This window comes from Lissotriton helveticus, chromosome 11, assembly GCF_964261635.1.
Source record: "Lissotriton helveticus chromosome 11, aLisHel1.1, whole genome shotgun sequence".
NCBI lineage: Eukaryota > Metazoa > Chordata > Amphibia > Caudata > Salamandridae > Lissotriton > Lissotriton helveticus.
This window is the reverse complement of record NC_136072.1, coordinates 195,486,922-195,503,240: the sequence shown is the minus strand read 5'-3', so window position 1 is coordinate 195,503,240 and position 16,319 is coordinate 195,486,922. Positions and strand designations below refer to the sequence as shown.

Sequence of the window (16,319 nt, the reverse complement as noted above, 5' to 3'; positions counted from 1 at the left end):
CACACCATTGTTGTCCTGTTTTAGGGGAGAATCACATCCACTTTAGCACTGGTTAACAGTGCAAAGCGCTCAGAGTCCTAAGGCCAACACAAATAATGAGAAAAATGGGAGACAAAAGGCAAAAGGTCTGACCACTCTAAGGATGACAGGTCTAACACTTACACCTTCCAAAGTTGCTGTGCTTATCCCAGGCATGTCGGAGTGGGTACCTCGGATCATTGGTGGTCTGATAGGATAAAAATTCAAGAGACTGGTTTTATTATTGTTCTTGTCATTTTTTTTAAATTTGTTAGTCTTTTTTGTTCTTCCTTTATAGATTGAGTGGGCCTCTATCGCTCATAGCACACTTATTTGCGTCATTACTATTGTCTAATTAGTCCATCACAGGCAGCTCTGTGCGTTCTAAAAGTGAGCGTTTCACTTTGTCGCATTTTGTTTTGTCGTCCAATTGACGGCTTGTTTGTAAATGTAGAGAGCTGTTTGTAGTTGTTGCCTCTTTTCATACTAGGTTTAAAGCTTGAGGCCTCATTCGCCAGAAGCGTATTTGATTGCTTATAATTGGACAAAATTTTACTTGTGTCCCCAGTGCTACTACCGATTTTTTGTGTGTTTGAATCTGTTGTTGTAATTACAGACGCTGTTTCATGGAATGTGTAGTATGCTGGGTAGTGTCCCTAATTTTTCAATTATTTCACCTCAATAACCGTGTGTTCCAACTGGCAGACTCTCTGTTTGTTAACCTTTTTTACTCTCCAGTCCTTGCAGTTGTGTTGCTATTTTCGAGAGAAAGTCTATTTGGACATTCATCTTAACTGACTGCATATTCATGGCATCCACTCCTAGAGTCGGAAGCTATGTGATTGAATTTAGGGGTGCAACTAACGGATCTGATATTTCGTCGTGCCGCCGGGCAGACTTGTTACTCCTCTCGTAAGGACTAGAGCTGTGTAGTACCATTTTGCATACTGGGTGCTTAAGGTGCTTAGATTGCTCCTTATACAGAGTTTAATGGGTATTTTGTTCTTCCATGTGAGCTATTCTGAAATCCCCCCTTCCCCTATTGCCAGCCTCAGTGTCCGTTAAACTGGGTGTGAGTACCTCTTCTAGTTCCATGCTTCTCAACTGATTTTTCATTTTAAATAACTGTTTTATAGCATTGTTTAAGCCCTTCATATTCTTGCTTGACTACAAGCTTTAGCCTGAACGCTCTGGGGTCACCACCTGGTAATTATTTTATGCGTTTTGCGTATTTCTCTGCGTATTTCACCATCAGCCCTCAACTTTTCCTCTTTCTGTTCCCTGCGAACTAAGTCATTCGTTCCTCATTCTGCGGAAAATGCAGTATCCATTAACTGGTAGATGATGTTTGTGCTGTGCTTTTCAACTTGTACCATGTTCTGTTTAACTGAATTCCTCTCAGAAAACAAGGTCTCTTTGCAGGCCTGGGCCTTGATTTGTGGCCCCAGCGTTTGCTGTATTTGCCTCCTGGCCTGTCCACTCTGTCATATCTAGCCCAGGATTTAACCTTTGACCCTCCCTGATGTTGCCCAGGGCTGTTTGTATTGACTTGACATGTCTCCCTGTGCATACTTTTTCCCACACACTGTCACGTCTCCAATAGCTTTGTTGTGATTTGGTGAAGTAGGGGATTCTATGGTGAATCAGAGTGGAGAATGGAATACTTTTAGTGGCATTTCTTCCCTGATAGAGATGGCGCTGATTGCTTTGGAGAATTCAGTAATTTTAGGAATCTGTTCACCTAGGTCAACTTCACTGTGACATAAATTTCCCATTTCCAAGTACACTCTTGCTTCCCTAGTCGCTATGTCTTATATGGCAGCTGTACTTTTCCAATAATTTTATAGGGAGAGCCTCACCCATATGAACCTAGTAGAGACACTTCCAGTCTTTTGGAGCTTCTTGCTTGCTCGAGTTTGCTGAATTTTACCTAGTACTCCCGGGTCAGTGGTGAAGCGTCTGGGATTCTACCTTGCTCTCTCAGTTGAAACCTTTGCTTAAAAACCCTTTTTGGGTTAGTTTTCCCAATCACTCCGCGGTGCCACGTGCTGAGTTAGTGATATGCAAGTCCTGTGATGCTCCTCTCAGTAGTGTCCGTGTCGTTTTTTCTGTCAAGCAGTAAAAAATAGACTGGGTGTAGGGGGTTGGGGCTCTGGGATGCACAAGCTGCACCTGCATCTAGGCAGCGGCCTCTGCTCACCACAGTGCGCATCCCTGTGCTGCTGCCCCTAAAGTGCAATGGCTCTCATCCTGCTCAGTGGTGCTGTAATGCTTTGGAATTATATGTGGAGTAAATTTGCACCTCTGCATCCATCTATCAGTCCGACCTCCCCTTCTGGTGACTCTGCTCAACTTCCTGATTTGAGAGCCATTGCCATGAGCTCTTCAGGACCGCTAGGAGGGCTGCAGGGAGCCACCTTGGAAAACCTCCACCCCGCTTTACTCTACTCTTGTGGGGGCCATACCACACTGGTCGACCGAGCCGCTCAAGCCATACAAGCGCGGTTGAAGCCTGGAAGCACTCTCTGTGAGTGGTGTGAGCAGCAGCTACTTTCACCTCCTCCCACTGCTGCTGCGTTCTACGTTCTGGGTCAAATTCTATGTTGTAAGAAGTTCAAGCGTTGGTGCTGTCTCTTAGATGGAGGACAAGTGGTACGCTATGGTCCTCCTAAATCATCCTATGCACCCTCTTTTGTCCTCCATGCAGTAGCCTGGTCTTTCAACGGACAAAGATATCTCACCATATTACCCCTTTAATAAGAGGGCTTCGCTGGCTCACTCTGGGAACTAGACCTGAATTCAAAATAGCTACCACAAACATAATCTTCCTGAAATTAAAGATACCCACAGTTAGAAAAACCAAGTCATTAGGCAAGCCATTTATTGGTTGGCACACACTTGGTGAAAGTTCACTGCAACATTTCAGACTGCATCTTAAACTCTTCGCAATCAAAGGGAACCCGTAGACACCCTTTTTTACTTGCCTTTCTGATAATGTACCTATTCTTCCTACCTCTTAAACCACTGTATCTGTTGTTGAACTGTAACTATTGTTAAAGTGTGTTTTTGCAAAGAGCTTTCTTTAGTCTCTGGCCACCTTCATGCTACATAACTTTAGTAAGTTTTAAATAAATAAGTGGAGATTGTGGGGTTGAACAGTCTGAGGAATTTGGGCCTGGCAGAGTCAGACAAAATTGTAGATAGTTTACAGAGCAAACCTGAGAAAATCAATTAGCCATGTCCACAAACCAACAAGTACACATCCTACCTATAGGTGTGAATGTAGTCCCACACAACTCAAATGCATTCATACAGCACACAGGCAAGTAGACATAAAGGGACTGTAGAGATGACCAGACAGAAACGGAAATGCATGGATGCCGTTGTCTTGCCTACTTAATCCTTAGACTTTTCACTGACCGATTAAATTTGAGGTAGTGAAAGGAGTGTTATCCATGCCATGGCTATTCAATCCTTGTCGTGTCCTTGGAAAAATTAATACTATTGGGAAAATGAATACTTCAGTCTGCATGCATCCTTATTCAGTTCCCTAATTGGAATATTAACTTTTCTTGATAAATGCAGCACTCTGCACGCCCTTTCCATCCTCTCCCTCTTTTTGCTATGGTCTTTCAGTGTGCATACATTGCTTGAACATAAAGCCAGGCTGCAAAACTGGTGCCTGCTACACATGGAGCAAGCTATGAAAAGGTTTACTTATTCCTCCTATCAAAAAAATGATGCACCTCTTTTCATTTGACAAGAAGATATATGAATAAAAGCAGGTTACATTCTTCTGCATTATTTTGCTCTCCTAAATGTGCATTTGATGTTTACGATGTTGTGTTTTATTGGTCCTATTTTGGCACAAAATATATTCCTTGCCACTCCACAGTCTAGAAAATATGCTGCTTATTCATGAAATGAAATTCTTGTTAATTCTTTTACCATGCTTTTCTAGATGCATATTTTTTTTTTCCTGGCTCAACCTTGTTTCTGTGACGAAAAACACTCTGATTCTGAAAGGTGTAACATACAGAGCTCTGCTATTCAAATGAGAATGTTTCCCTTCGCAAGTAAGCATTAAAATGGATCACGTATCAGCCATTACACTTTCTTACTTCATCGTGCTGTCTATACATATGGCACGTTATTTCACCAACATCAGTGGTCTACCAAAGAAAAAATGGAAAAGATGGACTAGCTTGTGGGAAAGAAAAACTCAAAGCCTGTGCTATAATGCTGGCATATTTCCCTTAACCAGTTGCATAGTATTTTCACAATATAATCCCACGGCCTCTTATTTAATGTTGTATTTAATTATTTGTCTTGAATTGTACAAATGCACAATAGATAAAACCTAAAAAAGCAGTCATGTGTCTTACCCTGTATAGATGATTGCTATTCCTTTGTATGTCTAAAGATGTTTTTGTACAAATTGACATTTACGGTTGTCATTGCCTGCATTCAGTTGAAAACAAAATAGTTAAGTAAAATATTCTTACCTTATGTTTTTTTTTCTTTAAATCTTGCAGGAGTCTATTCATGTTCCTGACCCAGTCATTTCTGTTGCCATGAAGCCTATAAACAAGGTATGTGGTCTAATTTCATCAAATTGTTATCCGTTATATTGCTCTTGAAATTTGATACTATTTGCTTGTAAATAGCTGTATTGTTTTTTGTAATTTGTAAGAAATATTTTACGCTCTGGAGAGGCACAACATATTCAGGAATTTGTTATATTCATATGCTAAATCATACAAGTAGTATCGCATTTCATATCAGATGCTAGTATTTTTTATATTTTGTTATATACAACTACTTTCTTGCATGTTCTTGGTGACGACTGGATAGTGTTCTAAGAAGTTATAGATCGGTGTGTCCTAACACATGATCCAAAGCATTGCTAATATCTCATGTTTTAACTTATTTCCTCTGGATCGGTCTTCCTTGCTGGTTTTATTTCAGTTTCTCATTTGATACTTTTAAGTTTTAACTTCAAAGTTGGTGTTCAGTATTAATACCACAACCATAGATCCATGAATCCTGTGTTTTATCATGGTTTCCTGGTATTGCTTGGTGTCCTTTGCAAATATTTTGTTCACACATATCTTTGCACATGTTGCCCATTTCGTCCCTGTCTATTTATAAATGTAGGAAGTGTTGTTTATTACCTATGAACAGAAATGTCACTTTAAAATTGCCTTGAAACTAATATGTCCACTTTTACTCTCAAATCTAGCCACCAATCCCCAATTAGAAACTTTGTGCTGATCTCATTTCATGTCAAAAACTCCCAAGTTGGGTCTTATTTGCCCATGCATAAATGGTGTCTTTGATATTTGCCCACCTGCAAATTGCCTACACTTTGCTATTTGCCCACAAGTTTTTGCTAGGCAAAATCTGAAAAAATCTTGTTGGCAAGTGACGCAAAATTTCAATTTGTGCACACAAGAATGCATGCTTCTGTCCTAATGTGTGCACCCACGCATCTTCAAGGGTGAACAAATCAAACTTTTGGGCCACTTGCATGGGGTAAGCAATATGTACATAGTCAAATAGCACGTGAGCAATTAGCACATGGGTCAATACTGCTCAGCTTGGGCTTTTATACCTAAAACACAATTACCATCAACATTGTACCCATGGCCTTGGTATCCTGTGTCACCTTGCTGCGGGAACTAGAACCAGGCTATTAGTAGACAAAATCTTGGGCTGTGAGAATAAGGTTCGTATCCATCCTATTTCTCAATCAAACGTTTTTCCGCTTAAATAATATTTGCAGTCGTGTTTTGTAGATTCATTGTAACTTCTGGCATGATTCCATCTAGGAGTAAGTCCTACTTAGTCCATGGTGCTGTTGTTCTTAGTATCTGATAGAGACTACTAGCCGCAGATTCCTTCATCTAGAACTATGCCAAGGCGTGAGACTGGATCTCGAAACTTTTTGCCACAGCATCCCTGCGCGCCAGGGGCGGGGCGGCATCACGCGACTCCGCCCAGGCGTCGTCCGCTTACTTGACGTCAGCGAGGTCACATAAGTCCCACCCCGGCGCGCCTATGTCAGTTTTTTCCTTTTCCATGTGCAACGCGGATCCGGTCTCTGCTCTGGCCTGTTTGGGACCCTTTTTTTCTTACTCATTGTGCTATTTTTTGGTGGAACTGTTTGCAAATGCCTTCAGACTTCAAGACTTGCACGTCGTGTGGGCGTCTTATTTCGGATCCTCACCTCATTTGTATGTGGTGTTTAGGGGAGGATCAAGGCACCACTGATTGTAAAGCGTGCCAACAGTTAAAGCCGAAGTCGTGGCGGGAGCGCCAGATGGAACTACTCTTGGCGTGTCTCTCCAGGTCGGCTTCATCCCCTCGATCAGCCTCAGCAGACGGTTTCAGAAACGGCCGTTGTCGTCGTCCTCGCCCCTCTCTGATGTCGCGAGTGCGTCGCTTCCCGGTGGGTAAGTGTCGCAGTTTGTCCCCGGGAGCTGGAGTTCGGCCTGCCGGAAGCGTGGGCTCTCCGTGGGTGATGCGGCCTCGCATGTCATCCTCCTATCCACCGTTTCCCGGTGAAGGGGCGTCGAGAGTCCAGATGGAGACATATGCGGCGGCTTTGCAGGCCTCGCTGGCGTCTCCTCCTCCTTCCCTTCCTGTGGCGTCAGCGGATCCCTTGCCTTGCGCGGGGCCCCTCCACGGTGCCAGCTCCAGGCTTGGAGGATGTGGTGCTGTTGCGGGGCGGCCCCTCGGGGGTCCCTCCTTCGAACCACTGCATCTCTGCCTCGCCACAAACTCCAGCGGGAGTCCCTGTGGTGTCGCGGGAGGTCGCTGGGGCTCGGGTCGCATCCCCGAGCCCCGCTCTGCCCTCTGGACAGGCGGAGGCCTTGTCCACAGCTGAGCTGACGCCGGCACCTGCTGGACCGGGTGGCGCCACAGGGGTCGGTGGACCCTCCTTGGCCTGCCCTGGGTCGAGGCTGGGTGGGGACACCTCCCCCCCTCCGGGCCCCTCTCGCCTCTCCACGCAGGCGGCTGCCTCATCGGAGGGCAGTCCAAATATAAGAAACAGTCCATAGTCCATAATCTCACTGAAATACTAATGCAGGCTGTGCAGATGGGAGGTCAGGCTGGAAGACACTATTTTCTCTACGAGAAAACTTATCAGGGTTTCGAAAATCTCAGCTCCAATCACCGTGATCCTCAACGTGGTGACTGACGGCTGGGCATTTGATCAACAACAAATTTCTAGATACACTGCTTGTATTTCAGTGAGATTACAGACTAGGGACTGTTTCTTATATTTGGACTGCGTCCCTCTGCCGTTGCCTCGAACAAAAGGCGAGGCAATATATATTGATCACTGGGAGCGTACTTGCTATTATTCGGACATCCGGTATCGTTGTATACCCTGGGAGAAGTCTACTGTGAAAAGGAATTGATAGGAGTGTTGCCAGTGGATTGGGAACCTGAATGAATTTGAGGACATTGCCCTGCGCACACATACAAATACTATTGGGGGACTACTCGTGGCAGCTCCTTACATTGTGGTTACGTGATAGCTCGTGATAGAAACTTCTGGACTGCGAGCGTGTGAATTGCCTTGAAAAAGTCTGTGTTGGCAAATTCTATGCTGGAAACACTGAAAGAAATAAAACCAACTAGCAACGAAACTAAGAATCATTTGTGATCAATTGTACTTGTTGATAAGATATCATTGGTCTATTGATAACTTCATTTGTATAAGTAATTACATTGCAAAACTTGTGTTTGTTACACTTGTCCATTACATTCTGGATATGTATATTGTTATTTGAGAGTGCTGAACCAAACTCCTTTCTCTAATTCTGACATCTGATTCATGTTAGAGTATCTCTTGGAGTTTAAAAATCTTATTAGACACTTGCCAGAGTAATGTACCAAGAATAGTAGAGGTGGAATGGTAGGATAGGTCTCTTAACAAAACAATGTCTTTGTAGTATGTGTTGCTGTAGATGACATGCTTTGCACAGTTCGAGTTTCAGTTTTGAGTTAACTCTGGATCCTTCCCAGAAACACATAATGTACCAGGACAAAGGAGAGGTGTGGCGCGGCGGCCAGGGCGGCTGACTCCGGAACCCTGGGGCTCACGGTTCGATCCCCGGAGCTCGCGGCAGATCAGCCCAGCACCATGTGACTCTGGGCAATAGTTCTCTTAATCTTCCCGACGGCCCCCAGACAGAGCCCTGACACCTTCGGATAATTGTTCGCGCTTTACAAATACTGGACATCACAAATACTGGACATCACCCTCAGAGTGCATTTTAAATTCATCCGGTTTGGCTGTGCTATTGTAACTCTAGGATAGTTGAGCTAAATCAACAAGCATTTAATGCCACTTGCTGGACTCTCAATCTCCATCATTGAAAGAACCACCATAGTCGACCTTAACAGCTTGGTTTCTCTGGGGAACAGGTCAAATAAGAATAACTTTTGGGATGAGGGGACATAATGGAGAACACGCCCTTCCAGTTCTGTCCCAAGTGCTACACTAAGTTTAATTGAGGGACCATTATTATCTTGCAACCTCTGCATGGCAATGTGCTATAAGGAATCGAGCTGTTGTGCCTGTCAGGCCTTCAAATACATACACTTTAATTGGCTAGTTGGTAGGTTCAATGTAGAAAGTAGCATTAAGACCCTACAAGGCTGGCACCGGTCTTTAGACTGAGCAAAAGTCATAGGTGTGCTCCAGAGGCAGACTGCCTAAACAGTTTTACTGTTGCAGCAGGCACAAGGAGGTGCAAAAGCTGCAGCAACACAGCAGTTTTTTGAATTCAGCATCATCAGCCACTTCTGGTGGGACAAAGCTAAATCTCAAAAGACATGGCTTTAGAAGCAACGGTAGAGGAAGACCAGAATTTGAGCCCCTACAGCTACAAGCAGTGATTTACTCACCATTCCCTGTGATCATACTACACCTATTAGGGAAGGGGTGTGTGGAAAATCAGGTTATTCCCTCTACAGTGTGGGTGGGGGCGGAACAACCTCTGACAAGACTGACCTGTCCATTGTCCGCAAAGGGTATGTGTTGGAGTTTCACATCACCAAACATCCCAACTTCCCATCATGCATTCAGCCAGTAACATCAAATATTGCTGCGAGAGAAGTTTGAGGGACTTCTCAGCAAAGGTGCTACTGAATCGGTGCCTCGATACCAAAGCGGATGGTGCATACTCGCTCTCCTCTTTCATCGTGAAGGATAGCAGCCTGCCACCTCTCCTTGAGCTACTAAACCTTACATACTGTTGGAGCACTGACAGAAGACCACCCTGCACAACGTGATTCCACTGTTCTGTGCAGGAGATCACGTTATCATCCCTATTCATCCAGCACATCATCAATGCATGGAGTTCATGGTAAGTGAACAATACTAGCAGTTTAAAGTTCTCCCGTTGGGGTTACAACAGCCCTAAGGGTTTTTACCGGGTGCCTAGCATTGGGTGCAGTGCCATTGATGCCTGTCCATATCTGGAGGACTGGATGATGAACAGCAGCAGTTACTAGCAATGCCTAGCTCACACTCGGACAGCTGTGCCACTGTTACACATTAGGTTTCACGGCCCATGCCAAGTCTAATCTCTCCCTGCAGGAAAAACAACCCTCCTTAGGGGCAGTGTTAAACAGGAAAAGCATATCCAAACCAGGAGAAAGTGATGGCGCTTCAGAGGCTGCTTCCTCTATCCGACATCTTGTGCTTGTAAGAACAATCAGGAAATTGTAGGGGATGATAGCCTCGTTCGTTGCTATAGTGCTGCAAGCTCTACTGTGTATGACTAGTCAGTAGTGACGGGTCAATGGGAAGATCTGGTGTTGGCAGAGCCCAGAGTTCAGTATAATTTCAAATGGTGGAACAGCAAGAACTTGTAACTGGATAAATTGGTTGTCAATCCTCCGCCGCTGGTTACCTTTACCCCCGATTCCTCACTCGCAGAGGGGGGGGTGCATCTAGGCAATGTGACAGTTCAAAGTCTGGGTGCAGCAGAAAACATTATTCTGAACATCTGCCTTATCCACTCTCAAGCCACCACTTTAGTGGGAGGGCACTGCTTTATAGTCTGTGCAAATCATATGGTCTACAGCTACACATGCAGCAAATGGAACATTGTCACTTCCCATGTACCTCTCTTTGTAGCTTGTAATGCTGTAGATTCACTTGCATCCTCCCGCCTCCCCAGGCACGAGTGAATGCTGCACATTCTGCACATTAATTGCATACTTTAATTCACAGTGGACCTGCACACATCCTGTCCTGCTTCACTTCGCTTTGGTTGGCTCGCTGTTGAGGCGGGCGAGGGGAGAAACACCATTCGATTTAGAGTTCTTTGTCTTGGTGTATTGTGAGTTTTGGGGGATTGGGGGAGCACGCGTTCCCCCGAAACTTGTACTTAGAAGAACAATATGCCACACCTGTGACTAACACTGAATGCCAGTGTGCAAAGCATTTGATTCTGCAGAACTACAAGCAATTACAGAGTAAGTAACATTTCCCTTCTCAGTTACCCTTTACAGAACTTACCATAGATGTGCTACAACTCTGGATGTGTGACTTAATGTACTGATGCAAAAACATCTTGGTGTTAGCTTTTTTGATAGTATATGCTCCATCTTGTCCAGTTGGTAAGATGAGACTGCTGATGTCAATAAAGTAAAATATTGTACACTTAACTATATTCTCTGTTTTCAAGAATGATATTGACAAGTTTTCAAAAGGAATCAACCGGTTCACAAGAGAAGATCCTACTTTTAGAGTCCACTATGAAACGGAGAGCAAAGAGACCATTGTTTCGGGAATGGGGGAATTGCACCTGGAAATCTATGCCCAGGTAATGTTACTGACTTTGTTCCTCATAGATTTCAAAGTCTTTTAGCCAAGTTTCAGAATAACCTTTTTGTTATATTCTGTATGTGTTCTATAGCGCCTGGAAAGAGAGTATGGATGTCCCTGCGTCACGGGCAAGCCTAAAGTTGCTTTCAGAGAAACTGTCACATCGTCTGTGCCGTGAGTACAATTTCTATCTTTTTGTTTTGGTTTTGTTTTTAAAGGGTGTTGTGTGATTTTTGCGCCCAGGTTGTTTTTGTTCGAGTCTTCTTACCACCTAACTAACTATTTTTCTTACCACCTAAACTATTTTAGAGAATTGGCCTGCTGACTGTATACTGATGTCTTATCAGTATACAGTCAGCTGGCCCATTCTTTAAAATACTTTTTCAGTGGGGAAAAAAAACCTTGGAGGAACCCTTTTCTAAAAACAACGTTTAGTGTGCCTCTGTGCAAACCAGTGTAACTCACATAGTGCCAATATCGGCCCAACCCCGGACCGCACTTCCCCCAACTTTCCAAATAAGACACCACACTATGATATGTTGACTGTATACTGATGTCTTATCAGTATACAGTCAGCTGGCCCATTCTTTAAAATACTTTTTCAGTGGGGGAAAAAAAACCTTGGAGGAACCCTTTTCTAAAAACAACGTTTAGTGTGCTCTGTGCAAACAAGTGTAACTCACAAAGTGGCAGCTTCGAGCTGTTCTGCCATTCAATTCTCTGCTTATTTGCTCTGCCCTCTTTTATGTAGCTTCAACCCCGCGCATTGGGTGCCAAAAGTCTCTCAGTTGCCAAGGAATTATCCACGGCGGACCAAAAAAAGTCAATTAGTTACGTACTGCAGAAAAGAGAAAAATGGAACGGAAAAATGCAGGCCTGGAATACTAATGGCGGCCCTGCAGGAATGCGAGGCTCGGGACGGCTGGGTCTGTACTGTCCCAGGGCTGCTGGGAGCCCTGAGCGCCGTCTGCCTTCCAAGAGAACAAAAGCATGTGTGTCTCCGGGTAGAGTGGGCGACGCGTTGAGGCAGCCTGGCAGAGCCTTCTGTCATTCTTGCAGGCGGCCTGTTGCTATAGGCACAGGAATGTTGATCCAAGGAAAAATAGCTCCACAAACGCGTGGAGGAAAGGTCACTTTCCATTAGTTTGCTACTTCCTAACTTGTGTTTTTTTTTCCATTTTTCATGCAAGTCTCAAACTTGCCTTTTTCAATATCGTGTTAATCTGGCTGTGGCTATTTCCTGAAAGCTAGAACATATTGTTCACGGAGGTGAACTTTTTATTTTTTATTTTTAAACTATGACCAGGCAGCATTCGCAAAGTGCGACATGGCAAAACAACAGTACCGAAGGACGAGGGCTGTAAGTGTCACCAGGACCGAATGTAGGACCATTTTTCTCAAGGTACCCGGGTATCTCTTTTTATATTACATGTTTGTTTTGAATTCTCTTCAAAGTGCAGTTAATAATTAGCACCATTTTACGTTTTGTTTGCATTTCATGAATAAAGTGGCCTGAGACATCTGTATCCTAACATAGGACCTTCATTCAGTGTGTATGAAGCAGGAATCCTTGGTCCTGAGGAAATGTCAAATGGGTCCTGAAAGAACACATGAAAGTTCAGATTTTTTAAAATAGTTTGACTGCTATTGCAGTTACCGATAACTACAGAAACAATTGCTAAAATCAAATCATTTTACATCTCCTAAAGGCTCCCTCCAATGTTCTTTTATCCGAACATATTCATTCCACAGGCTCCCAATTCTCACTTAGTGGTGGGTGCACTTTAACCATTTCCGTAGTAGAATACATAAGATCCTGTACTGAGGTGTCATTGAATTTCCATGGGCTTTGCCTTCGCTGCCTCTGGATGGACTCAGCAGACCCACTTCTGAGGCGCATCTGATATTCCTGTTCTCTCCTCGACCGCTCCTTCATGAACTCAGTAAGGGTGAAAGCTATTTGTACGAGGTGGGCATTAGGCCATAGCCTCCTTGATTTTTGGCTTGCTGCATTCGTTTGTCTCATTTATCTAGATTCTTTGTTTGCCGCTCTGCATTTCCGATTTAGATATTGGCGCCCTAGCTGCCCGTAAGGGTTGCTTCAAAAGAGTCCTACCCTTTATCATGGAGGTTGGCCCCTCATCAGAGTCATGAAGCACTACATTTTGAAGGCTGTAGATGGCTCCTACACGCGGAGATAACTTATACGTAGAAGGAATGTATGGTTCAGGTGTTCCTATGACGGAAGACCCAGCTTGCCACATAGAGGCCTTCAAGCTGCGGACGTCCTCAGCAGCATTGAGAGTATCATCGTCATTTATGTAGTGCAGCAGACCGTAGAGCTCAAGTATGCAATATGGCCTGGGAAGCATGCAATATAAGCTGTGAAGACAAGCAATTTGAATAATTCTAGAGGGACATTGAGAAATGTATTCGTTTCGACGCTCACAAGATGTAGAACTTCAGAAAACTAGCTACTCTTTTCTGTTCTTTTCTGTTCTTTTCTGTTCTTCAACCCCAGATTGGGTGAGGGAGAGATTAGGTATTCTTAAAGTTTCTATTAATCAATGGGAATTCTTCAGCATAGGCTGAAAACGAAAGCTTGAAATGTCTATTGGTTATTTACAGTTAGTAGGCCTACGTTATATACATGTTGTATGTGTTCGTATTTTCTTAAATTGCTGCACTCCCATACCACTCACTTGTATTATGTTCTTTGTAAATTGCTTTAATACCTCCTTGGAGCTGTAGTAGGGCACATAACATTTCCTACGCATGCCTTCTGGTTATTGTGGTGTCCCTACACAATTAAAAGCACGGTCCACTTCTTTTGAATAAATTCCATAAAGGATTATGGTTTTATTCAAGTGCAGGATCCACTGCCTGTCCTACGTTAAAGCAAAAAAATTTAATTCTCCCTTTACAACAAAATCTTTCTATAAGGGTTACAGGCAGGGAATTTTCAGGATATGCTAGTTTGGTGCTTCCTGTTAGGCAGGGGCAGCTGCTCCTCAGGTTTTTTTGTTGTTGTTATTTTGGGTAAGCCACACCTTCTGCAGTACCCCTATGGCCCGAATGCATCCCACAGAGTATTCCCCTGGTTAGCTGTTGTGGTTGTGACTTACCACGAAATTTAGGGTCCCAATATCTAGTCAACACCTGGATTAATGCTGTTTGGAGCATACCCTGAGATGGTACAGATCAGTCTTCAGAAAGGTTTGGAGTTACAGTTGAACCCTGTATTCTCCAGCAAGATTCCCAGGTCCTGCATGGTTCTGTGTTTGGGTCTTCGTGTTGGTATTTCTCCTTTGAACCACAGAATATTGCTCCACCGATGTCATTTTTTAATTATAGAATATCCTATGTGGTTCCAGAAAACATTTTTTGCTGATGCAATCCATTTGTTCCTGGTTTAGATTAATGACATTGAAGCACAAATATCATCTTGTCCACTGTTCAATTATTATAATCCAGGCTGCCTATTAAACTAATAAACTAATTCAACCTCATATAAAATCTGCTTTTTGTTGTTGTTAGGTGTGAACCAGTATTCAGGCCGTGCCCAGTAAGAGTAGATTGCCTCAGATTTCCATCACTACTGACATCTTACCGTAGTGCCAGGGGTCTCCTGGGCACTGACTTAGCCCATGGACAAGTGGCTAGACATGAACTTTAAGAATTTCAGGTTGACTATATGGTGGCATACAGAGGAGTAGGGATATGCCGAAGCATTTCTCCTCTTCAGGTATGTTTCCTGAAAGGGAATGATGTTCCGAAAGAACTTGACACAAAAAAAAAAACAATGGAGAAATCTGTTCAGACTCTCAGTGCTGTTCTCTTGACTCAGACTCCTCTTCGTTGTAGGAGCTGAATCCTCAATTAAAAAGGGAGAAGCCATAATTTCTGAATCAATCAGCCGATCCAGTGTAGGATGAATCCTGCTGGCTTGTAATGCTGCATCTTTTCACCTTCTTGGCCTCCAGCCACAGGCTCTGGTCATAGCACCTCTGAAAGCTTGTGACCATAGTGAGGGTTGTGACTCTGTTCTAAGAGGGGAGGAGGTAATCGGCTTCACTGACGCTTGCCTTTACTTGGATTTGCAAAACGTCAGTGGTTGGACACTTCTTCAGAAGGTTATATGCCTTACCCATCTGCCATCTTTCAGAATACGTTTCTTTGTTCACTTAAAGCTGACCTTGCCCTCAACTGTGAGGAATTTTAACATTTTAGTTGAAATGCTGGAGCTCTCGTCTGCAGTTTCTGAATTTCTGCTGCCCTTTAACAATGCACACTTGGAACCTTTACTGGCTGCCTGGGAGAATTCTTTATCTGGTCCCACAGTTCAGTCAAATCATTAGACTACACAGGCCTTCCCTTTGTCATAGAAGTTCTTGTCGTCATATCCTTTGCTGGAATGGTCTAGTGGCCCAAGCCTCTTTTACAAAATGAAACCCACATGTTTTCCCGTAGCCCCTCCAGAACGAGATTCTTAGAGGCTAGAATCTATGTGCTGTGAAGTCTTGCAACGCTACATACCTCCTGGTTCGATATGTCCATGCTATTTGGGAATTATCAAAACTAATCAGCCTGCCCAGCTATATGAAGAAGCTCTTTTCACTTCTGGTGGGAAATTGTTTGAATGTTTCCCGTCACATCTTGAAGTTAGGCCTAGATTTGATTTTGCTGGCGTATTTCAGTCCATGGTCACAGCTGTCACTTTATACTACCACTTTTCACTCCTAGGCTCGGATGCCCTCCACTAGCTTTTTGGAGCTGTCCATGTCACACTCTGGGACTGTTTGGTTAGACTGACTCCTTGAAAATGCTTCTTACCATTATAGCTCAACTCATCCCCCTGGGTCTGCCCTTTCCAGGTAGCCAATTCTACGAGCTGTACAGGGCATTTCATGGTAACTTGGTAACTTCACGGTTGATCCCTTCAGATATATCCTTTGCAAGTGACCCAGATGCCCCTGAAAATGTACTGCTGCTTTTGGGGCAGCTTTGGTTAGAGTGATGCAATCAGTCGCCCACAGCCACAACTGAACCAGTTCCCCCTATCTTGTTTCGGGTCTTCTGTCTCTAATCCTCCTTTACTTCTCCGCTTGTACCACCAACTCCTGATGGGACAAGGTCCCCTATTTTTCCACCATTTGGGAGGTGATCACAACAGTTGACGCTTCAAGGTAATGTGTTAGGACGATGACCAACCTTTCTGTAACCCCCCCCCTACTTACCCAGCATCCACCAAAGCATGTTATTCTGTGAATGTTTCCATTTTAGAGGTTGCCGTGCTCCTCGTGCACAATTAATGGTCCATAAAGGTGGTGCCTCTGAGGAGGAAAAAGGCATACTCTCTTTACTGCTTCGTTCCCAAAAAGCATGGCTCGTTCTTCACCTTTTGAACCTGTTAAATCTGCAACACAAGTTCAGAAGGTTGTACCTGAGC

At 43.9% G+C, this 16,319-nt stretch overlaps 1 protein-coding gene across 1 annotated transcript in view; it reads left to right on the top strand.

Annotated features, from left to right (window-relative positions):
* Positions 1 to 16,319, top strand: part of GFM1 (G elongation factor mitochondrial 1) — a 176,600-nt gene that overhangs the window by 138,272 nt on the left and 22,009 nt on the right. Inside the window, exons 11-13 of the mRNA XM_078667074.1 lie at positions 4,554 to 4,610; positions 10,731 to 10,868; positions 10,962 to 11,044. Of these exons, the coding sequence (XP_078523200.1) occupies positions 4,554 to 4,610; positions 10,731 to 10,868; positions 10,962 to 11,044 (278 nt within the window). The remainder of the gene's footprint in view (positions 1 to 4,553; positions 4,611 to 10,730; positions 10,869 to 10,961; positions 11,045 to 16,319) is intronic.